Source organism: Mobula hypostoma, chromosome 3 (genome assembly GCF_963921235.1).
Source record: "Mobula hypostoma chromosome 3, sMobHyp1.1, whole genome shotgun sequence".
NCBI lineage: Eukaryota > Metazoa > Chordata > Chondrichthyes > Myliobatiformes > Myliobatidae > Mobula > Mobula hypostoma.
Genome location: NC_086099.1, coordinates 204,642,227 through 204,668,218, shown reverse-complemented (window position 1 = coordinate 204,668,218; position 25,992 = coordinate 204,642,227). Strand labels below are relative to the sequence as shown.

The following is a 25,992-nucleotide window of genomic DNA, read 5'->3' as shown; positions in this document are numbered from 1 at the left end:
AACTGGTGTCATGGGCAACACAGCCATGGTAAGCCAAAGAGCCTGTTCTGAGTTGTACTGTTCTACTTCTTACAATTAAAACATGCCCAACAGGAGCCAGCAAACATGATGAAAAGCAGACGAACCATCTTGCCATATAATATATCCTTACATCTCTCCAACTTCCAAAGTTCTTGAGATACGTTGGAGTGTAACATGAAATGTCAATGTTACTGTGTAACACGCCTGGTGACATGTTGTGGCCAATCCTTTGCACTAGGCTGCATTACAAGAGCAGCTATTGTCCACGCACATTGAACCTCAATGAATGAGGTGCAGCTGAGTTCCTTAACGTTGTCATAATCAGCAGCAGTAGTGGAGATTAGCTCCCACTACCCATTACATAGTCCCAAAGATGTATGTACATCTCAAGTTGCCACTGACAACCAAGTCCAGCTCCTGGCCTTCATGTGTGGCTTACCTACCAAGCCTGGCCATTTCTGCTAACAGTAGAACCGACAAAGATAGGTTAGTGGTGCCTCAGAACCAGTTGCTTTGGGCAGATGGGGCTTGTCAGCTGTAGTTGGCAGCTCACCCAAGAGAAAGGAAACTCTGATCTCAAACCTGTGCTGCCTAGCAGCTATGGCCACCCATGGGGAAAGCTTCGGGAGTAAACCTTGAGGAAACATCCAGTGCAGGGGTCCCAGATGCAGTCCTATGTTGAGTTCAACGCTGACTGGCAACTCCTGTGACACTGCTGGTGCCAAATTATATGCAGACTGCCATTCTTTTGGATTCATCAGCTGTGTGGAGAGAGAGAGGGCCTGCTGCACATTCAACAGCTTGCTCTCCATATCGTACTGCTCTGGATTGTATAGACAGCCAGGACGCAACACGGTCGATCCGATCAATGGAGAGTCTACCACTATACCTATTCATCATCATCAATCAATAACTCTGAGCTTCATTTTCTCAGAACAATCAATCCAGCAACGCATTTCTTTAAGAAAACCATTTTGTAAATATTATGTTTACCCATGTATTATAAGATGGACTATGTCCCAATGTTTATTTCATTTTGTCTAATATATTCCATAACAAGAGTTATTGGTTCCTCAGTCAATTTTATGTCAGCACTCTGCTGGATGCCACAGATCCACTACAGTTCCTGCCTGTTGCCAATGGAGTCAGGGAAAAAAATGGAAATTGGACCAAGAAGCTCAATTTGTGGGCTGCTTTCTTTATCACAGACAGAAAAATCTTGCCCATAATACCACATGCAGAGTGGTATTAAGCAGGTACTTCAACACAGAAACAAACTGCCTTCTCAACTGCGTTAATGCTCCATACAAACACCCTTGCATCTTCCTTCACTTGTTTCTCGTTCATTAGCAAACGATAACACAAGACAGGAAATGGGATATCCAAATTATAACTTCCAGTTCTTCTGTACACACGTTGCATTTTGAGTCACATTAACCTAAAGCTCTTCAGCTGCCAATTACATTCCCAAAATGCACCAATATTAAAACTTCATTCATTTCTGTATTTAAATTTCATATCCTCATTTAAACATTGCTGTACATCTTCAATTACAGAAGATTTGATTTCATAATGTCATTGATATAAATCTGTCGTACACATCTTGTACTTTTTATATTTAAGACCATAAGACATAAGAGCACAAATAGGCGATTCAGCCAATCGAGTTATCTCCATTATTCCATCACGTTTGATTTCTTATCCATCTCAACTCCACTCTCCTGCCTTAGAGTCATAGAGTTATAAAAGACTAGTAACATAGAAACAGTCCCTTAAACCACTTAAACTGTCCAGTCCCATTGACCTGCAACAGGACCAAAGCCCTCTATACCCAAACTTCTATACATCTGTGGAAACAAATAGGAGATGAAAAATGATAATCAAACCACCTCAAAGATTGATTGAAAGTTGATGAGTGATGAGTCTGTATTCACTAAGGAAACTAGCATGAAGTCTATGGAATTAAGGGAATCAAGTAGTGAGATCATGGAAACTGTACAGATTGAAAAGGAGGAGGTGCTTGCTGTCTTGAGGAAAATTAATGTGGATAAATCCCTGGGACCTGACAGGGTGTTCCCTCGGACCTTGAAGGAGACTAGTGTTGAAATTGCGGGAGCCCTGGCAGAAATATTTGAAATGTCGCTGTCTACGGGTGAGGTGCCGGAGGATTGGAGAGTGGCTCATGTTGTTCCGTTGTTTAAAAAAGGATCGAAAAGTAATCCGGGAAATTATAGGCCGGTAAGTTTAACGTCGGTAGTAGGTAAGTTATCGGAGGGAGTACTAAGAGACAGAATCTACAGGCATTTGGACAGACAGGGGCTTATTAGGGAGAGTCAACATGGCTTTGTGCGTGGTAGGTCATGTTTGACCAATCTATTGGAGTTTTTCGAGGAGGTTACCAGGAAAGTGGATGAAGGGAAGGCAGTGGATATTGTCTACATGGACTTCAGTAAGGCCTTTGACAAGGTCCCGCATGGGAGGTTAGTTAGGAAGATTCAGTCGCTAGGTATAGTGGTGTGCCACAGGGATCAGTGCTGGGTCCATTGTTATTTGTCATCTATATCAATGATCTGGATGATAATGTGGTAAATTGGATCAGCAAATTTGCTGATGATACAAAGATTGGAGGTGTAGTAGACAGTGAGGAAGGTTTTCAGAGCCTGCAGAGGGACTTGGACCAACTGGAAAAATGGGCTGAAAAATGGCAGATGGAGTTTAATACAGACAAGTGTGAGGTATTGCACGTTGGAAGGACAAACCAACGTAGAACATACAGGGTTAATGGTAAGGCACTGAGGAGTGCAGTAGAACAGAGGGATCTGGGAACACAGATACAAAATTCCCTAAAAGTGGTGTCACAGGTAGATAGGGTCGTAAAGAGAGCTTTTGGTACATTGGCCTTTATTAATCAAAGTATTGAGTACAAGAGCTGGAAGGCTATGATGAGGTTGTTTAAGGCATTGGTGAGGCCGAATCTGGAGTATTGTGTTCAGTTTTGGTCACCAAATTACAGGAAGGATATAAATAAGGTTGAAAGAGTGCAGAGAAGGTTTACAAGGATGCTGCCAGGATTTGAAAAACTCAGTTACAGAGAAAGGTTGAATAGGTTAGGACTTTATTCCCTGGAGTGTAGAAGAATGAGGGGAGATTTGATAGAGGTATATAAAATTATGATGGGTATAGATAGAGTGAATGCAAGCAGGCTTTTACCACCGAGGCAAGGGGAGAAAAAAACCAGAGGACATGGGTTAAGGGTGAGGGGGGAAAAGTTTAAAGGGAACATTAAGGTGGGCTTCTTCACACAGAGAGTGGTGGGAGTATGGAATGAGCTGCCAGACGAGGTGGTAAATGCGGGTTCTTTTTTAACATTTAAGAATAAATTGGACAGATACATGGATGGGAGGTGTATGGAGGGATATGGTCCGTGTGCAGGTCAGTGGGACTAGGCAGAAAATGGTTCGGCACAGCCAAGAAGGGCCAAAGGGCCTGTTTCTGTGCTGTAGTTTCTATGGTTTCTATGGTAAGGTACTGTATATAAAAACATAAAAAAATAGAAAACCAACAGTACAATGCAGGCCCTTCGGCTCACAAAGCTCTGCTGAACATGTCCTTACCTTAGAAATTACCTAAGGTTACCCATAGCCCTCTATTTTTCTAAGCTCCATGTACCTAACTAGGTGTCTCTTAAAAGAACGTATTGTATCTGCCTCCACCACCGTCGCCCGCAGCCCATTCCATGCACTCACCACTCTCTGGGTAAAAAACTTACCCCGACATCTCCTCTGTATCTGCTTCCAAGCACCTTAAAACTGTGCCCTCTCATGCTAGCCACTTCAGCTCTGGGAAAAAGCCTCTGACTATCCACATGATCAATGCCTCTCAACATCTTGTACACCTCTACCAGGTCACATCTCATCCTCCGATATATGCTCATTATAATTGAACAATGTCAACACCTTTGTTGGAAAGGATTATTGTTCCCTGCAGGTTGATAAGGACATCTTATTGTATTCGTTTTTCTTCAAAGGGGGAAGCTATGTTATTAGATGTGTACTGTACATAGACAGAACTTCAGTTCCCAGTGGACAAAGCAGTCAGTTCACCCAGAACTGCAAGTTACAATGGTGAGCTGGTCACACGTGCTGTGTTGAACAGTGTTAAGAATAAAATGTGCCTGTACTTATTCATGCCAGGATTGACTTTATATTTAAAGCAAACATAACCTATCCAAACTTCTCTTAAATGGTGAAATCGAAGTTGCATCCACTACTTCCACTAATGGTTCATTCAACCTCAAAGTGAAGCAGTTTCCCCTAATGTTTCCCTTAAACATTTCACCTTTCACCCTTAACCCATGACCTCAGTGGAAGAAGCCTGCTTGCATTTACCCTATCTCTACCCCTCATAATTTTGTATACCTCTTTCTCCCTGTGATGCCACTTTCAATGAATTATGGACTGTATTCCCAGATCCCTTTGTTCTACTGCACTCCTCAGTGTCCTAACACTCACTTTGTAAGCCCCAGCCTGGTTGGTCCTCCCAAAGTGCAAAACCTCACACTTGTCTGCATTAAATTCCACCTGCCATATTTCAGCCCACTTTTCTAGCTGGCCCAGATCCCGCTGCAAGCTTTGATAGTCTTCCTTGCTGTCTACTACACCTCCAATCTTGGTGTCATCCGCAGATTTGCTGATCCAGTTAACCACAACATCATCATCCAGATCGTTGATATAGTCGACAAACAACAACAGACTCAGCACTCCTCACTTACTAGCTCCAGTCAGAGAGGCAAACACCTACTTCTTCCGCAAAGACAATGCCTAATCCAATTTACTACCCCATCCTGAATGTCAAGTGACTGCATCTTCACGACCAACCTCCAATGAAGGACCTTGGCAAATGCCATGCTGAAGTCCATGTAGGCGATATCCACTGCCTACCCATCAACCTCCACTTTAAATATAACCAATGTCTTGGCCTCCACCAGCAGTCTGTAGGAATGAATTCCATATTCACCACCTATGGCGAAAGAAATCCCTCCTCATCTCTGTCCCAAAATGGTGTCTTGCTATTCTGAGTCTGTGATCTCTAGTTTCAGGCTCCCCTGCTATGGGAAACATCTTCTCCACGTCAACTCTCTGTAGGCCTCTTAGTATTCGTTAGATTTCAGTGAGAACCCCCTCATTCTTCTAAACTCCAGTGAGTATAAGACCAGCCATCAAACCTTTTCATTTCCGAGATCATTCTTGTGAACCTCCTCTGGACTGTCTCCAATACCAGCACATCTTTTCTCAGATAAGGAGCTCAAAACTGCTCACAATACTCCAAGCATGGTCTGACCAATGCCTTATAAAGATTCAGCATTACACCCTGTTTTCAGATACCTTGTATAACAGCACGAAGGCACAGAAGTAAACACAGTCTTTCCCGCTATGAATTCAATCACATTGCAGTGCTTTAGTGCTGTGCCTTGGTCACGATATGAGGGAATAGGGTTACACTAGTAAAATATCAAACACAAATATTATTCTTACGTGTCTTAATAATTTCTTACAGTTACTCAAGCTGAGGATACAAGTACAGCTATCATGGTTAAATGAAGACATATTGTTTTTCCACAAAATTAATAAACTTTTAATTATTTTCCTCAGCATAAACAAATTTACCCAATATTTTCACTTTGCTGATTCAGAGGAAGTGTTATTACAGCGCAACTTGAGAATCATAATTCCCTTGTACTTTGCTTTCCTGCCCATCACTCATAAAGGTAAAAGCCAAAGTAAATACTTCATCCCTCTCCTCCAGGGCCCTCCTGTTAACAAGATGACTGTTAATTTTCCATTGTATGCCCTAAATGGAAAGAGATAGCGTCACTGAGAGTAATTTGAGTCGAATACACTTTTGAGTGCAATAAAGCTTTAGAGCATTGGGATTGAAAACACTATGTATTCTTTGTATTAACCATGTGTCCATAAGATCTCCACAGAAAATTTCAGCTGCAAAATCCTCGAGGTGAAACGGAAACGTCAGATTCTCACAATGTTCCTGAATTTAAAACTTAAAACATTTCATTAATAATTTTTCTAATCATAGAAAGAATTCTAAGATCAATGACTGTTTTGTTGGTTAATCTTGGATTAAAACATTGAATTGTACAGATCTACGACCCAACATTTGTGATGAAAATGACAATGAAGATATAAATCCCTTGCCTATAGCAGATAATAGGGAGGAGAAGATGGCAGCGCAACGCAGCGCGCACAGCTCTCCAGTGAAATGATATCGTATCTGTTAAATAGGGGCCGTGGACAATTCTGATTTGATGAAGACAGACGTGAGAAGCAGAGGAACATCTGGAGAAATTTCTGAAATGCCTGGTTCGCTGCTGTTGTTACTGTGCGATCGAGAATCTCCGGAGGGTAGGCCCCAAAATCCCCAGCTTTGCCTGTTGCTGGCGACCGAGGCTGAGGTCGAAGCGTTCGGATAGAGATGGTGCTCGGTACTCGGTGTCGGAGGGCTGATCAGAGCTCGAAGTTTTCGGACGACTCAGAGTCGGACTGTGGTCTGGCACGGCAGGGAGAGTTTTCTTCCCTCTCCCGTCTGCGTGAGATGTGGGACTTTCGAGAAACTTTGAACTTTTTTACTGTGCCATGGACTGTTCTTCATCAAGTTATGGTATTGTTGCACTGTTGAAACTATATGTTATAATTACGTGGTTCTGTTAGTTTTTCAGTCTTGGTCTGTCCTGTGTTTTTGTGATATCACACCGGAGGAATATTGTATCATTTCTTAATGCATGCATTACTAAATTACAGTAAAAGAGGACTGCGTGTCCTCATAATCTAATCTAATCTGACGGCATTTTTTTGAGTGCACACATACTGTACATGCTGAATGTGGAATTCCAGAAGTCACTGCCAGTGATTTAGCACACTGCCATGGAATATGAAAGGATTTTAGCTTTTGTAGGAGAGATTGAGTAAACTGGTACTGCACTTATCAAGGAGAAGGAGGTGGATGGTGGTGAGATTAAAGAGAGGCATGTTGAAATTCGAGGGCATATCAATATTAAGAAGCAAGAGGTTAAGGATGTCTCAAAAAACATTAAGCTGGATAAGACTGATGAGATCTATCCCCAGGATACTGTAGGACACAAGGTAGGAGATTGCTGGGGCCTTTGCATCCTCTTAAAACATAGGGAGAGTGCGAATGGACTGGAGAATAGCCAATGGTGTCCAAAGACAAACCATGAAACTAAGGGCCAGTGAGTCTTATATCAGTGATAAAGAAATTACTGTAAAAGATTCTTAGGAATAGGATTTAGCCACATCTGGAAATGTGTGGGCATGCGGGATAATCACCATGGCTTTGTGCAGGGGTGTCCTATCTCTCAAATTTGGTTGCCTTTTTTTCAGGAAGTGACAAAGATGATTGATGAGGGCAGATCAGTAGATATTGTCTACATGAAGTAAGAAACGAACTGCTGGAGGAACTTGGTGGTTTGGGAATGCTGTCAGCCCTCGACCCACAATATTGGCCATCGCTTGGCCTCCAAAGATGATGGTCAACCTGCTGAGTTCCTCCAGCAGTCCGTTTCTTGTTCTAGATTCCAGCATCTGCAGAATCTTGTGTCTCTCTCAATGTGGACTTTAGTAAAACATTTGACAAGGTTCTTCATGGCATGACTTAATCCAGGAGATTAAGTTATGAGGGATGCACAGCAACTTGATAGATTGGATCCAACACTGGCTTGGTCCAGAGGACAAAAGGGAGCAGTAGAGGGCTGTTCTGACTGGAACAGAGGTGTTCAGCAAGAACAAGTGCTGCCACCTCTGTTGTTAGCTAATTATTAATTAAACATCACCTTCCCCTCATTACTAATCACCAAGCTTCAAAACCTGGATCTATGTACCTCCCTCTACAACCAGATCTTTGACTTCCTTATCAGGTGACCACAGTCTGTCCGGATCAGTGAAAATGTCTCCTCTTCACAGACAATCGACGTAAGTGCACCTCAATGATGTGTGCTTAGCCTACTACTCCACTGTCTATAAAGGTTTTCTTTAAGTTCACTAATGACACCACTGTGGGAAGAATCTCAGATGGTGGCGAGGGAGTTTACAGGACTGAGAAAGATGGACTGGTTGAATGATTTTGCAGCAACATCCTTGCATTCATTGGCAGCAAGACCAAGGAACTGAATTTGGACCGGGGAAGGAAGTCAGGAGAACGCACAACAGTCCACGTTGAAGGGTCAGCAGTGCAAAAGGCCTCAAGTTCCTGGATGTCAACGAGACCATGCTGGGACTAAAAGATTAATACAATCATGAAGAATGCACGTCACTGTGAGAGGTTTGAAGAGATTCGGTATATCACCAAAGACATTTCTATGGATATAGTGTGGCATTCTGACAGGTGGAGGTGGCATCAAACCTGGTATGGAGGCTCCAAAGCACAGGTTTGCATCAGGGTGCAGTGGGTTGGAGGTTTGGGCAGCTCCATTGCAGGCACAACCCTCCCCACCATCGAGAACACCTTCAAGATGTGGTGCCCCAAAAAGGCAGCATCCACCACCACGGACGCTCACTACATTCTGCTCATTACTACAACTTGGGAGCAAGTACAGCAGCCCAAAGACCCCATTCAATGATTCAGGAATAGCCACCTCCCCTCCACCACCAGATTTCCAAATGGTCCATGAACCCTTGAACCCTACGGCATTATCCCTTTTTTTTTTGGCTCCTTTTGTTTTTGTAATTTATAGTAATTTTATGCCTTTGCATTGTACTGCTGCTTCAAAACAACAAATTTAATGTTATATAGGTCAGCGATAATACATCTGATTCTAATCCTGATTCAAAGTTCTGGATGGTGAAAGTGGTTGTTAAAGTATACAGTAGCTGAAAATTTGGGCAGAAAAATGACAGATTCACTTTAATCCAAACAAGTATACAGTGATGCATTTTCATAGATCAAGTACTAGAAGAAAGTATATAGTAAATAACAAACCTATAAGAGCACTGATGTACTGAGGGATCTTGGGGTCAAAGTCCATAGCTCCCTGAAAGTAGATAGGCTTTTAAAAATCTTTGAGAACAAGATTTACAGACCTCAGTTTCTGAAGAAACTTGGAATGAGATTTTTAAATTAGTTAATACTTCATCGTTATATGCTCGTCATTCCCTCCTACAATTTAAAGTGGTTCATAGGGCTTATATGAACAAGGATAAGTTATCTCGTTTTTATATGGATATATCTCCCTACTGTGATAGGTGTAACAATGGAGAAGCTTCATTTATTCATATGTTTTGGACGTGCCCAAGTCTTGGAAAATATTGGAAGCAAGTATTTGAAACTTTTTCTGTACTCTTTAAAGTAAATTTTAAGCCTAATCCTTTGACTGCCCTATTTGGCAATGTTGGAAGGAAAGATATCATTTTGAAGACATCTGATCTGCACATTCTGGCTTTCTTCTCTCTTAAGGCTAGGAGGGCGTTTTTGTTTAAATGAAAGGATGCTGTTCCGCCTAACCATGCTCAGTGGTTATGGGATGTTATGGCATGCCTAAATTTAGAAAAAATTCATTGTTCAATTTCTGAATCTAACCAAGGTTTTCAAAATTTGTGCGGGCCGTTTTTAAATTATTTTCATAATCTTTGACTTCTTGTTGAAGTACAGAGGTTGGTTAATAGCATATTTTATTATCTGATAAGTTTTTTTCTTTCTTTCCCCCCAAACAGCTTTGACTCTGGTAGTGGGTGTAGATCTTTTTTTTAATAAAATTGTTTATATTCTGATATACCAATTAATCTAATCTATATGAATATAGAGTAAGGAGTTCGTTAAAGTGATTCAATATACTGTATCTGGTATTACTATATTTTTTCTTTTGTTTTATAATATGTATTCTCTTGGACTCTGTATTCTTCTATATAGAAATCAATAAAAAAATATTGGAAAAGAAAGGAAGTAGAGTCTGGTAAAAAAGGCATACTGCATGCTTCCTTTCATGAGTATTAAGACTGGGGAGCCAGATTATAGCTACATAAATCTTAGGTTGGGCAATTAGAGTTATTTTGTATAGTTTTCTTTCTGGTCGCTATACCAGAGCAAAGAAAAACAACCTATGGAGAGGGTGCGTATGAGGTTACATAGACTCAGGTCTATTATCTACAAGGAGAGGTTGGACAAACTTAGGTTTGTTTTCTCTGGGGTGTCAGAAGCCAAGGGGTATCTGAATACAAGTTATTAAAATTATGAGAATCACAGCTAGGGTAGGTAGTCGAAGGTTCCACCCAACCCCCAGAGTGGAAAGGACAAATAGTATAATAGACATAGGTTTAAGATGAGAGGAGGAAAGTTTCAAGGAGACATAGAGGTGAATCTTTTTGCACAGAGCACATTCAGTTTCTGAAACAAACTATCGAAGAGATATGAAAAGCATTGTTTAAGAGAAATGCAGACAGGCACAAGAAGAGGCAGAGGATGGGGATGGGGGTGAATGAGGGTACGAGTAATGTGCAGGCAGATTGGATTAATTTAGATTGGCATCATGGGCCAGTGCCAATATGGTGGGCAGAGTGTCCTATCCCAACGCTGTCCAATGTCCAATAGGGCTTAGTTCCAAACAAAATTCTCCAAGGCTTTGACGGGCTAGTTGCAGGAAAATATCCTTCCTGATCGTAGAGTCTAGAATCAGGTGCATAGTTCAAAATAAAGGGTAGGAGAGATTTCTTCACTCAGAGGGAAATGACCCTTCAGAGGTCTCTACCACAGAGGGCTGTGGAGATGCCATCACTGCAGATTCAAAGCAGAGGCTGTTGGCTTACCGAATGTTATAGGAATCGTGGGATTTGGAATACTGCTGGAAGAGCACACAGAGGTGGAGGATCAGCATTGATCTTAATTATTGGTGGAGCAAGCTTGAAAAACCACCTCCTCTTTCTTAATTTCTCTTCAGCAGAAATCAGTGAATTGACAAATATACCATCTGACTTTTTAAACTAACAACTCCGACTGTAAAAAAAAACAGATTATCTTGTAGAATGATTTATAACTTAATCTATAAGTGCTCACTAAGCTAAAACTATTCTTCATTAACCTTAATATCCTTAAAATGCTTATTGTGTATTGGTGGAGACTAAGATACCCTAAGATAATTACTCCAAAGTTCTTTAGTTTTTAAAAATATATTATTTACATTATTTTAGTCATTTATGGTCTTAGCTTCTAGGTCCATGCTTCAATTTTTATCCTACAGTTTGCAAAAAGTCAAATTTAAATACCAGTTTTGTTCCAGAATAAAAACACAGACATATGATTGGCTGCTGAGCCTGCATGATGACATCACTGAGTTGGGTAGTGACAACTGTCTTGCAGTGAGATCAGGGTAGAAGCTGCTCAGATCACAAAGCAGGCGTCTTGAGATCAGCCTAGAGTGCCAACGTCTTGCCACTGACCTCAAAATCCAAGCCGTTGTGACCAAAGATGCCACAGATCCAGGGACAAGTTATTGCTGGAGAGGATACAAATACACAGATTGCCAAACAGTACACTAATTTGTTATTTCAATTACTTCATTCAGTTATCTCTCAATATGACCAAGCCACAGCCTCTCCAACTGAGAATTTTACTTGATCAGCTGCCTTCATAAGCTTGGGAGATCATAGAAAATTCCTGAGATGTGCAAATAGAAACAGTCCTAAGTATTCCTCGGCAACAAAACAGAAAAGAATTTGATGGCTGCCCTCTGAGTAAAGGCACATTAACATCTGATATGCAGATGCAATGTGCTAATTTGTTTGTCTTCAATACATTGAAAGCAATCTCTACCATCTTCTCACAAATGCATACAAACTATTGTCCATTCTCTATGAAAACCCCCGAGACAGACTCGGCAGTACTATGAAATCATGAATGCAGAAGTCTGTAAATGACATACATTTTAAAAGCTGAACTTCCACACACGGAAGCATAAAATAATGCAATTACTGGATGTCACCGAGAGAGAAATAAACACAGAGCAGGTGCAAACAAACCTAAAGTTCTGAGAAGTAGTAATAAATATTAAAGAGTCTGTCATTTTTATTCATAAGTAAAAAGATTTTGTAATGATAAACGTTTTCATAACTATAATACACAAATGCATACCTGAAGGCATATTGCAAGATTCACTCTGCAGCCAAATGATGTGCTAACTGCTCTTGGGTTGAGGTTCAGGTCTTTAAATAACTTGGAGAACGATTGAGTAAGCGCTATTCGAGGGCGCTCTTCTGCAACGACGACACATGTCCGCACACGAGACAGATCCAATCCTCTGGTCTAAACCCAGAAAAACACAAGGAATCAAAAGGAATAATAAGTAAAAGATATCTAACCAAAATCATAGTGCAAATTCTGCCATTTAAACTCTAGCATCTATTGAGTGGAAATTTTGAACTCAAACAAAATTGTGTTAAGATTTATTGAGGAGGCTGAGGTACAGTAGGTAAAATGATGAGTGTGCCAGGCAGCGTAATTAGGATGGGCCCTATTTCCTTCCACCAAGGATCAAAACTAATGAGTAAGGATTTTTCGTTGAAGGATCAGTAGGTGACAGGAGACCCTTCTGACTGCCTGAAAGGGTGGGAGAGGCATTTAAATGGCACTTGGATCTGTACTTGCAGAGCTGTACACTTTGTGCTGGGAGGATCAGTAGCTCTTTTTTGACCAATACAGAGACAAATAGCCCCCTTCTGTGCCATAAATTTCCTGTGATCAATCTTTTGGTTCTAGAATCCACAGTAATTCTCACCATCTCTTTGTGCATCTTAACCTGAGCTTTCCTGAAGGTAGATGGCCATTTGGTAAATGAAAATGACAGCTTGTGATCATTCTGCTTCAAGCACAGAAAGTTAGCCTCAATTCTTAGAAACATAGAAAACCTACAGCATAATACAGGCTCTTCGGCCCATAAAGCTGAGCCGAACATGTCCTTACCTTAGAACTACCTAGGCTTACCCGTAGCCCTCTATTTTTCTAAGCTCCATGTACCTATCTTAAAAGACCCTATCATTTCCCCCTCCACCACCACCACCGGCAGCCCATTCCACACACTCACCACTCTCTGCATAAAAAACTTACCCCTGACATCCCCTCTGTACCTACTTCCAAGCACCTTAAAACTGTGCCCTCTCGTGCTCGCCATTTCAACCCTGGGAAAAAGCCTCTGACTATCCACACGATCAATGCCTTGTACATCTCTATCAGGTCACCTCTCATCCTCCGTCACTCCAAGGAGAAAAGGCCAAGTTCACTCAACCTATTCTCACAGGGCATGCTCCCAAATCCAGGCAACATACTTATAAATCACCTTTGCACCCTTTCTATGGTTTCCACGTCCTTCCTGTAGTGAGGCAACCAGAATTGAGCACAGTACTCCAAGTGGGGTCTGACCAGGGTTCTATATAGCTGCAACATTACCTCTCAGAATAATTTTAAAAAATATAATATGTCTATACTTTGCAGTAACTTAAACAAAAAGCCCACCCACCCAGACGTTTTCCTTTTGGCCCCTCCCATCAGGCAGAAGATAGAAAACGTTGAAAGGACATGCCATCAGGCTCAAGGAGAGCTTCTATTCTGCTATTATAAGACAACTGAACAGCACCTTTGAATGATAAGATGGACTCTCGACCTCACAAGCTGCCTCATCATGGCCTTGCACCTTTTTGTCAGCCCGCACTTTCTCTGTAACAGTATTCTGCATTCTGATGCGGTGTCTCCCTTGTACTACCTCAATGGACTTATGTGAGAAAATGATCTAAATGGATGGCATGCAAAGTTTTTCACTGTACTTTGTTTATTAATGTCACATGTACCAAGTACAGTGGAAACAACAGAGTGGGGCCAATCCAATTTACTCATTTACACTGTATATTTATATACACCGTTTAAGTGGGTTTAAAACTGTCTATCCCTGATGAAGGGTCTCAACCCAAATCGTTGACAGTTCATTCAATTCCACAGATGCTGCCTAACCTGCTGAGTTCCTCCAGCATTTTGTGTGTCTTGCCCTGGATTTCCAGCATCTGCAGAATTTCCCTTGTCTGTGCATTTGTAACATAATATTCAGCAACTTGGTATGTTTTTTTTTTTAGCTCTTTTTTAGAAATTCTTCAAAAAGGCAGGTGGAGAAGATAAAAAGCCCAACACCAAAAGAAACTTACAAGAAAAGAAACAGGTTAGCTCCCCTTTTTCAGTTTTCTTGCAATGTTTAATCCAATAATTCCTCAAGACCTATTCTCATCATTGTCATTGCCCGTATTAGTTGAAGAGTATTCCTCATTCAAGCAAGTGGATCCGAAAATACTAAATTTAAGTCTAATAAAAGAAACATAATGGTGAACTATCATCTCAATAAAATGATGATGTCACCAGAGATTCCGCAGTGCAGTCAAACAAAGAGAGAGAATAAGTTGCACGAGTACTGGGAATTAAATTAAATTGAATGGATTGTGAGTCTGCATGGACCCAATAGATTGAATGGCCTCCTACTTTGCTGTAATAAATGGAAACAAGTGGAATATTAACAATGATCCAAGGGGCAGAAATTGGGTCTGGGCTTTAACAGTAAGTGTGAGAGTCTGCCTGCTGGTTGTACTTGCCACAATGCACTTGCTTCTAATCACAGCAATTCTGTGGTGAATATTTGTGCATTACTGGCAGAGGCAATGGCGTTTGTGCCTCAAAGATTTCAACAGGAGTTTAGCTCTATATTATTAGCAACATTTCTCCACTGGTGCTGGAGTGGTGGCATGTAAACTTTCTTATGGAGGGTGTGAGCATCCCTGCAGTTGCCACCATTTATTCTCCATCCCCAACTGGTCCTGTCTTGAAGAGGTAGTTAAAAGTCAAGTAGGTGCTGAGTTAGAGAAAGATAATTTCCTTCCTTGAAGTATATTAGTAAACAAGATGCAATTTTTAACATAAAGTTGGCAGCTATCAAATAAACTCTTATTTATTTAGTCAGTTGAATTTACATTTGCCAACTGCCATAGTGAAATTTAAATTCAGCACTGGTAGCCAATCCAGCAACTGTCATCTTAAGTTACCCTTCCATAACTAATCCCCTGCCACCGCTTTTATCCTCTGTCCTTAGAGAGACTCAGGATCGAAGAAGACCTGCTTCCCCTCTTGTTCTGAGTAGAAGGGACCTGTGCATAAATTATTTTAGAGGTGATCCTTTGTTAAACTCTTGGTGTTCACATTAGTTGCTACAAGCATATATATAATTGAAGTTCTTGCTCTTTGTGTCATTTTCTTAAGACTACAGAATTGCTAATTTGTATAAATTATAACCTTCTATAAAACAGTTAGAAAATAGATGGCACTTTAGAGGTGTCATTGCTCCCAATGAAATGCTTATAGAAGAAATGGTTTCTGCCATTTTTTCATCTTACTTAGTTTCAAGACTTCGATGATTTTTTTTGCATTCATTTCCCCATGGTTTCCAATTATAAAGGTAACTCTGCAAGATTTGAATTCACTTCCACAAAGTTTCCGGGCACGTCTCATTTAATCCAGATCACCCCACGATGACACAGTGGTAGAAAGCAGGCCTACAATATTCAAATATAGCTGCAGAAAAAATTCTAAATTGAAGATTAGCTGTTCCAGAATTTTTAAAAAAAATCATTAACCTTGAGCGATTCCGTTTGCGAGCCAAGCCCCTTTGTGCACAGTTCCATGACAGAGTAGGAGCAGAAAGTGTCTCGGACTTTGTACTGACTGACAGCAAGGAGCCATAGCGAAGGGTTTATCTCCAACTCCGATGGTGGAATTAGGATGGACTGATGCCCTGAGTAGACACTGGAAAGAAAAGTTGTCACAATAAATGATAAAGTTTAAATAATGTTTAATAATGCCATCTCTCATGGCGGTTGCTCCTAACATTTCAAAACTGAATGCTTCAAATGGCAATTTTATTGGGGTGTGGGCATCTGGAGGCATGTAGAGATGCAAGTCCTTATTTTATGCTTACTCCTGTTTTATTAATATAAGTTAATTTATCATTTCTGAAGTCAGAGTGTATGAGGGAATTTTATAATGTCGTACACTCAGTTCTCATTATCTGAAAGGTATAGCAGCAAAGATGGCCCACCGACGATAAAAATGTGGAAACAACTCTGGCTCTCTTCTATGTAAAGCATTAACAAAAATGGCCTCCCTCCCCCAATCACAGTTCTAGAAGCATTACATTTACTTTGATGATAGTAGTGGGACCGAGGTCCCTTGATGAGATTCTCCATCAACTCCACACCAACCTTCATCCCAGTGAGCAACACACACACAAAATGTGGTACATCTGATAATAATAAACCAAACAGACCTAAGCAAAGCACTCAAAATGTGTGAGAAACTCAACAGGTCAGGCAGCATCCATGGAGGAATTAAACCGTTGACATTTCAGGCCAAGATCCTTCATCGGGACTGGGAAGGAAGGGGTGGAACCAGAATAAGAAGGTGGGCTGGGAGAGGAAGCAGGACAAGCTGGCAAGTGATAGATGAGACCAGGTGAGGGGAAGGGTGTTGAAGTGAGAAGCTGGGAGGTGACAAATGGATGAGGTAAGGGGCTGAAGAAGAAGGAACCTAATAGGAAAGGACAGTGGACCATGGAAGAAAGGAAAGAAAGCAGAGAACCAGAATGGGGAATGAAAAACAGAAAAGGAGGTGGGTGGGGGGGGGGGGATTTACTCAGAGGGTGGTGAAAGTGTGGAACGAGCTGCCAGAGGAAGTGGTGGATACAGGTTTGATTTCAACATTTAAGTGAAATTTGAATATGTACATGAATGGATGGAGTACAGGGGACTATGGTCTGGGAGCAGGTTGATGGGACTAGGCAGATTAATAGTTTGGCGCAGACTAGATGGGCTGAAGGGCCTTTCTCTGTTCTGTAGTGTTCTATGACTCTAATTACTGGAGGTCAGCGAAATCAATGCCCATGCCACCAGTTTGGTGGGTACCCAGATGGAATATGAGGACGTCCTCCTCCAACCTGGGTGTGCAGCAGAGGGGGCCATGGACAAACATGTTGGAATGGGAATGGGAAGTCAAATTGAAACAGGTGGCCATTCTGCATCTTGCAGTAGATGGAGCGCAGTTGCTAGGCGAAGCAGACCCCATCCTTACGTCCTCTGTACATTGCAGGCCCTTCAAATCCCACAGGCCTGACTCAAACCAGTGACAAAAAGTAGCACTCCTTTTTTCACCTTTGGAGTTGTGTCAATGATTTGTCCGAAGCTGGTGATACTGGGAGAATTTCTATGCATTGCACTGTTTATCAGAGCTCAGTCCAGCTCCCTATCCACACAACTACTGTATCCTAATTCGGGAGAGGCTGGACTTGCAGACCTATTTCCCAGAATGCCTTATGCAGAAAATGCCCTAACAGGCAGACACCAGAGCAGGGGGTTTGGGAGAACCTTGCACTGTTTACTGATACTCCCGGTGATACAATGCCAACCTAAAGTGCATTGTGGACAGCAGATAACTGGATAATGAACACTATGTGTATTGTCCTCTCAACTTCTGCCACTCCAGAGAAACAATCCAAGTTTGTCCATCCTTTCACTAATACCCTCTAATCCAGGCAGCATCCTGGTAAACCTCTTCTACACCCTCTCCAAAACATCGACATCCTTCCCATAATGGAGTGAACAGAACTGCGTGCAATGCAATGAATGATATAGCCCATGGAACTGGAGAGAGGAAGCTGAGGGTAAGAATTAATTAATAGTTTTTCTAACTGATAAATAAGGGAAGTGGTCCACTTTAAGAATGTACTCTGGTGCCTCCTTGTAAATGAAAGGGGGATGAACAATACAGCTTACAAAAGTATCTGCAGAAGATCTTGCAGTAGAATAATTAAATATGAGATTGGCAGGAAGGGATCAACAGTGCAGATAAGTAGATTTTTAAGAAACAAGAGAAAATGATTTAGAATTACATATAGGTTTCAGTGATGCTTAACTTATACCAAACATTTGGAGCATATACACAATTCTGAGCATTGCCATTTATTAATGTTCAGGAATATATTCAGACAATAATTACCAAATTTATGCCAGGAATTAATAATCACCGTCAAGAGGAAAATTTGTAAAGCTGGGACCTTCCTGACAAAATCTAATGAAACCTTCGAGCTACGAGAATCTTTGGGAGCTGTAGGAGTGAAGGCTGCTCCCAAATATAAAAGAATCAGTAAGACGGGAGGGAGGGAAAGTAAACAGTTTCCTACTCAGAAAGGATTTATACAAGGGAGCAATTTATTTATTAAAAACACATACTTGGCAGTCTTCAGTATTGCCAGTAGATAATGTTTGTTTGCATTTGAAACTGGGGAAAATCTAAAACACTACCCCGAGATTAACCAGAATATGAGTCAGGAAAACATTATTCATTAGCTTCTTGGCTTTGCGTGTGTACTAGACACTGAGAAGTTCTATAATGAGAAAAATCCATATCTATAAAAGGAACTGATGCCGCAGGCCAAACGACCGAAAAGGATTATATATAAAGACAGCAGACAGTAAGAATATTATATGATTTTTAAAAAATCCAATAAGCAGATCAATCAATGTCACATAAATTATGCTGGGCAGTATTGAAACATCAAAGCTACACACTGTACAACTTGTTCTTGTGCATCACTGGTGGTCAGTGGCTTGATCAATAGAACATAACAAGTCTCTCAATAGCTTTGGGGTGGTTTGGACATGAATTGTTTGACTAAAACTAAATTACAATGGGCTTTGCTTTCCTAATGCAACTTGGCCATCTGTTACTTTACATGCATTTTCAATCTGTCTGGGAAAGTCAGTAAATGACAGTCTTAGGAGGTTAATGCTTTATTAAATATAGCATTCCTTTGGGTCTGACCTTTCGATCCGCTGAATTTTAAAAGTCATTGAAAAAATAATTAAGACAGACAGTTTTTTTCCAGCTATTCCAATGGTTCCAATTTAGTACCTAATTAGGCCAAACAACATAGTACAGAAATTACTCGTGGGTTTGCACAAGTTAAAAGAGGCAAAACATTTCACTTGCTGTGCTGAAGAACCTCAGGGTGTGGAAAGCAAACATTTCAAAACCACAAGAGTTGCATCTCTACTTTTGGGGGAAAGTCAGTTTAATAGTTCAGATAATCAAGAATGCACAATTTAAAAGTGCTAAGTTGTATTATGTGGAGAAATCTGGTTTGCTGCTTTATGGGCAGGAACTGGGGACTCTGAACATTACTTGTCTGAAGGCAAATGCATTCCCTGCTGATAATGAGATAAATGTCTTTACATGGCATCTTTGTTTGCTGGAGTTGGGTGAGGAAGGTATGTTAGTTTGAGAGATTTGTGTTCATTTAAAATCACAGAGTTATACAGCACAGGAAGGGGCGCTTTGGCTCAACTGGTCTGTGCTGACAAAGATGCCCATCTACATGTCCTACTTGCTGGTGTTTGGCCCAGAGCCTTCTAAACCTTCCCTATCCATGTACCTGTCCAAGTGCCCTTTAAATGTTGTTAATGTACCTGTTTCAACCTTTCCTCTGGCAGCTCATTCCAGATGCTGACCACCCTCTGGGTGAAAAGTTGCCCCTCAGGCTCCTATTAAATCTCTCCGCTCTCACCTTTACCCTTTGCCTTCTTGTTCTCGATACCCAACCCTGGGAAAATGAATATGTACATCCCCTATAAACAACACTAATGATTTCAAATGCCCCTATAATATCATGAATAAAGTCCTATTCCACTCAGCCTTTCTCTTTAACACAGAGTCGTGTGTCCTGGCAAGGTCTTCATTGCATTCTTTCTAGCTTAATGTCATCTTTCCTGTAGGAATGTGATCAAAACTGAACACAGTATTCTAAATGCAGCCTCACCAGCAGCTTGTACAACTACAACATAACATTCAATGTCCTTACTGATGAGGACATCTGGTTAAAAACTTCCTTTGTGTAATCTGATAAGATCACGGCATCTCTTACATGGGAACAAGTAAATGGGGCTTTGGCGTCTGGTCTCGTGTAGACCTGTTGCTTCCTGAGTGCCATACCGCAGTGTCTGTCTGCATTATTTCATCAGGTTCTAGGAGGACTATTGAACATACTGACTTCTGATTCAGGGGCAAGACTGTTTTCAATTGCCTCAGCTTGTCAGTAAACCAACGATTCCACAAACCTACAGACCTCAAGAAGAAATTGAGTGATTGAGAAATTGGCTGAACAGATTGAGAGAATTAGAATCAGATTTAAAATCACTGGCACGTCGTGAAATTTGCTGACTTTTCAGCAGCAGTACAATGCAATACATAATAATATTTAATAGTTAAATTAAATAAATAGTGCAACAATTGAAATTTTAAAAAGTAGTGAGGTACTGTTCGTGGGTGCAATGTCCATTCAGAAATCGGATGGCAGTGGTGAAGAGGCTATTCTTGAATTATTGAGTGTGTGTCTTCAGGCTTCTGTACCTCCTCGCTGATGGTAGCAATGAGAACAAGGCATGACCTGGGTGATGGGGGTCCTTAATGATGGACGCCCCCTTTTTGAGGCATCGCTCCTTGAAGATGTCCTGGATGCCTCGGGAGCTGATGCCCGTGATGGAGCTGGCTAAGTTTACAACTCTCTGCAGCTTACTTCGATCCAGCACAGCAGCCCTCCCATACCAGACGGTGAGGCAGCCAGGTAGAATGCTCTCCACGGTACGTATGGAATCATACGTACACATGGAAACATATGGAATCCTGAGCTTCATCAGTAAAGGGAGAAGAAACACAAAAGTGAAGACGTTAAATTGAAATAAGGTAGTACAGTGGCCTATCGGTTAGCGGAACCACTTTACAGCAATCATCAATCAGGTTCGATTCCCACTGTTGTCTGTAAGGAGTTTGTTGGTTCTCCCCATGACTGCGTGGGTTTCCTCCATGTGCTCCAGTCTCTACCCACATTCCAAAGACTTACACGTACGTGAGGATTAGTAAATTATGGATGTGCTACACTGGTGCTGGAAACATGGCAACAGTTGTGGGCTGCCCGCAGGAACAATCCTCGCTGATTTGATTTGACACGATTGGTGCACTTCCCCTTATATTTCGTTTTACGCGTGAGAAATAAATCTGACCTTTAACCCTTGTCACACCACAAATAGAGTCCTACACCCGGCCCTGGGCCACTTCATTTAGAAAAGATGCAAAGGTCATTGGATGTCTGTGGGAAAGGTTTATCAGAACAATTCAATGGATGGCTTGTTTCATTTCAAAAAGCAGATTAGAGAATCTGGTTTACTTCTCCTTGGAGCAAAGAAGATTCAGACAGGATTTGATTCAGTAATGAAAGAATTGACAGGTTTAGATCAGATAAATGGAGAAAAACTACTCCCATTAGAATGGGAACCAAGAAGGAAAGGAGATTAATGATTTTTAAAAACTGCAGGTTACACCACACAACATATTGTTATTTACACTGGAGGTAGTTATAAGCTAGAATGCAATGCCTAAGAATGTGATGGACACAGTTTCAACTGCAGCTTTCAAACAGCATTTGGATAAATCTTTAAAAGAGAAGAACTGCAACACTCTGGGGAACGGTATTAATTACATGGTTTTGCACAGAACTGAGGGGCTGAGCGGCCTCCACCTGCCCTCTATTGATTTTGAAATTCAGTGACTTGCCATTGGAACCATGAATTGATTGCTCTCAACCAACACGGGTAGGATTAAACACAAAGCTGATGACTCCCCCCCCAAAAGTCAGGGGTTCATACGAGTCCGAAAGTCCAGGCCTGAAGGTCAAACCCATAAATGGCAAGCCCTGGGGTGAAGTCTGAGGTTGGAGGCCTAATGTCTGTGTATCTGAGAATCCAGGAACAAGAACTGGAGGTCCAGAGGTGGCCCTGGTGTTGGAGACCTGTCTGGGTGGGTGCGAGGGATGGGAAAGCGGCTAGTTTTGCTGTTGTTGTTGTCGTTGCCTGCGTTGTTCTGTGGAAGTTTGTAGCCACGCTATACTGACAGCAGGATGTTGTGGCAACCCTTGTGGGCTGCCCCTAGCACAACTTTAGGTCTGCTGATTGTTAACCCAAATGATGCATTTTACTGTGTGTTTAGATATACATGCGATAAATAAATCTGAACCTCATTGGAACATAGAGCAAAGGTATGAACTTTACATCCTGAAAGGGTCCAGTGAGGGAGGCTCTGTCAAGGATCATTATTTCCTCACAGCGTTAGATGAAGATTATGGACATGCGAGTCAACTAACAAAGACCAACATTTATTAACGAACCTGTAAGGATGCCAGTTACATGTTAAGTCACCTGAAGTTTGTGCTGAGAAATCTAACTGAGATTGGTCAAATATACCGTACTGTGCAAAAGTCTTCGGAACATACAGTACATAGACTCTTGCACAGTACTGTAATGATTTTATGTATTGCACTCTATTGCTGTCGCAAAAAAAAGAACAAATTTCATGACATATGTGAGTGATGATAAACCTGATTCTGATATGGGTCTCTTTTGTGGACTGAGAGTGGGAAGGGGGCAGGGAGAGGGGAAGCATGGGTTGGGAAAAGGTGAAGGGAGAGGGGAGGAAGTGCGAAGCACCAAAGAGACATTCTGTAATGATCAATAAACTGATTGTTTGGAATCAAATGTCTTTGCCTGATGTCTCAGGGCTGGGTGAGCCTGCACCTGCGCCACTCCCTGACCCTGGTACTCCTTCTTTGCCAGTTGGCACTCCTGCGGTGCTCCACGCTGTTCCCAACATCCTCAGTTCCTGTCAGATTTACAAACCCTGTTAGAGAATTTAGTACCGATCCAACACAAAGTCGGCAAAGACCTCAAAACCAGTTACGTTCTTCATTTTGTGATATCACAGGGAGCCGTTTCTCACAATGTCTCCCCCAATGCAAGGTTACAATTCAAATTTATACAGTAAACCTAATCACACTAGGTCAGCCAGTCTCCAGACATCGTTTCCACAATTTACACAACAGTAGCACCTTTACAAATTGGTTCCTCATTCATCAGAGTACCAAACAGGCCATTAATCATGTTGCCTCTCAGATGATTACACATATACAATTGGTTCCTCATTGACGACATGATCTATCGTTAATACAAGGAAGATATGCCCACTCTGTTGTTGTCCCTCTCTCCAGGATTCTGTGAACCCACAGACCTCGAGCTTAATTTTTCTCAGGTGTATATACAAACGTTTGTACATCTAAGACTTCTGCACAGCACTATATATCAATGTGGATTCCAGTGGATGTCAGAAAGAGTGAAAAAAAAAACAGGACAGACCTTCTATTCCTTGAGGTCGCTGGCCACAGCCAATGCAACAAACGGGTGGTGGGCCTGGTGCAGTTTTTGCTGGCAGGCTGGCTCTCCACAATTTATGCCGGCAGGGAGCAATTTAGGAGCTGCCTGAGGGCAAGGATTTGACTGCTATCCCGCTGTTATCAGACTCTTGTACAGACTGACCTCTTGTACATTAAAGGTGATGTCTTGATCTCTCAGTCTACTTCGTCATCGCCCTCGCAGTTGTACCACTTGTACTGCATTTTCTCTGTAAGTGTACCAGTAAATTCTGCAGTGAGAGAGTGCACCTTGATGGGAAAATCAAGACTGCTTTTCCCTTCATGATGCACTTTTTCAATTACATCTCAGCATAGGTGACAACAATAAACCAAATACCCTCACCTCACCAAAGCAAAACACCACCAGATGATGGGAGTAGGCAGAAAACAGATCAGCATGGACTAGATGGGCTGAAGGACCTGTTTCTGTGCTGTAGTGATCTTTGACTGTATGACCCATTTAAAGAAAACGTTTAGTTTATTAAAGATCATACACCTCAGATTATGACATAAAACTTACATCAAAACTTTCTCCAGCAGTCGAAGTCTCCTGTTCATTTTGATGGGCCATTTCCCTTGCACTCAGTTTAACCAACCTCAGTCTCAACAGGCAGATCTCCCAGCCTGACAGCTGGCTGGAGTCCAGAGGAAACTGGTTTGAAAGATGCTGCAGCAGTTTCCCGCCCACATTGGTGCTGGCCTTCAGGATTTCTTCTGTATCCCCCAGCAGCAAGCAGGTCTGCCCCGGGCAGATGTTCAACACGGGATGACCAGGGAGTAGAAGCAAATGCAAGTACTCCAAGTGGGAAGCAGCTGCACCGGGTTTCGCTCTGTCACTGTTAATCACAAATCTATGGCACAGAAAGTGAAACTGCCCCATTCCCTACTCTTAGACGGAACAACTCAAGTTATTTTTAAATGTAATGATGATTTCCATTCCCAGCCAAGCTCCCAGCAAAAGATTACACTCAGGGCCATTTTGGAAGAAAGTGTTTGCAAACCTTCTAAACTTTCTATCAATTAACTTAAACCGTATAACTGCAGTGATTGCCTTTCCACCAAGGGAAAAGCTCCATCGTGGGCAAAACCATTCCCACGAGAAAAGACATCTCCAAAGACTGTGGCTCAAGATGGCGGCATCCATCTTGAAGGACCCTCACCATGCAGGACTTGCCCTCTACTCATTACTACCATCAGGCAGGAGGTACAGGAGTCTGAAGATGCATGCTCAATGTTAAAGATTAGCTTTATTTACCTATCATTTGTGTCAAATCAAATCAGCGAAGGTTGTGATGACCAACCTGCAAATGTTGCCATGGTTTTAGAGACAACCCAGCATACCCACAACTCACGAGCCCTAACTATACATCTTTGGAATGTGGGAGGAAACCAAAGCACCCAGAGGAAACCTATGCATTCACAGAGAGAACGCCTTACAGACAGCAGTGGGAATTGAACTCAGATCTTTACAGCTGATGCTAAGCAACCATGCCACTCTATGATTTAGGATAGCCTCTTCCCCTCTGCCATCACATTTCAGAACAGTCCATGAGCACTACCTTGTTATATTCTTTTGAACTATTAACTAATTTTTATTGTAATTTACTGTAGTTTTTATGCCTTGCATCGTACCGTTGCCACAAGACAACAAATTTCACGATATATGTCAGTGATAGTAAACCTGATTCTCTTCATCGTTTTGTCTAGGCCTCTCATGATTTTGTATACAAATGGTGACAATCCAATGGGTTTATCATATCCTCGACTATTCATCTTATACTACTGTGAGTAATTGAATAGAATAAAGGTGCTTATTAACATCTGCTTCTCACCTGCAGAGGCACCAAAGAACAAATCCAAGTCCGCAATATGGGTCCAAGCAGATTGCTACTTCTCGGGATGGATAGAGCTCACACTGCAGCTTAATTGATCGACACAAGGCACTGGTTGCTGCATGGGACATCTGCCAAGCAAAGGAAGGGTCTCATTAGAAATCCCAACATCTTCATAGAAGTCCCTCCTCTACAACTGACAATTACCCCTCATCTTGCATTGGTGTAAGATAGAAACTGTACTGTCATGGAGTAATTTCAAATAATTTCAGAAATAGTGCATGTAGATATTTTTAAACAATCATTGTTTTAGTTCTCTTATAAAACTGTAGTTTCTCCTTCAGGACTAACCAATTTACAAGTTACACATTTATAGATAAAAAGATTGAGATTCAGAAACCGTGTAATGTGTGCTCTAAAAAAAAACTTTATTTCCCTACAACACATTGTCATAGTTATTTAAAAAATTACTGAATTGTGTCACATGATTGAGCATGCACGCTAAGTGGCTTGAATTGCCAAACATTCCCACAGCTGACTGGCATCATCCACTGTTGAGTCAGTTCCCCAGTTTGGATGGCAACTTTAGCTAGGGATCACGCTCAGATTTTGGACACGCATTCATGGAAAAAGAATTCTAACCAGTGGAACTTTTAAATCTCCTTTTGTAATTTAAACCATCTATTAAAATTTGAATCGACATGCCATTTCCCTTAAGCATGCAATTTATAGATTACACTACAAAATATA

At 41.5% G+C, this 25,992-nt stretch overlaps 1 protein-coding gene across 4 annotated transcripts in view; it reads right to left on the bottom strand.

Moving 5' to 3' along the window:
- Positions 1-25,992, bottom strand: part of LOC134344498 (disco-interacting protein 2 homolog C) — a 664,610-nt gene that overhangs the window by 74,025 nt on the left and 564,593 nt on the right. For all 4 annotated transcript variants that reach the window (XM_063044395.1, XM_063044396.1, XM_063044397.1 and 1 more), the window contains 3 exons: positions 25,243-25,373; positions 15,702-15,870; positions 12,172-12,342 (listed from right to left, as the gene is read on the bottom strand). In XM_063044395.1, coding sequence (XP_062900465.1) covers positions 12,172-12,342; positions 15,702-15,870; positions 25,243-25,373 — 471 coding nt within the window. The remainder of the gene's footprint in view (positions 1-12,171; positions 12,343-15,701; positions 15,871-25,242; positions 25,374-25,992) is intronic.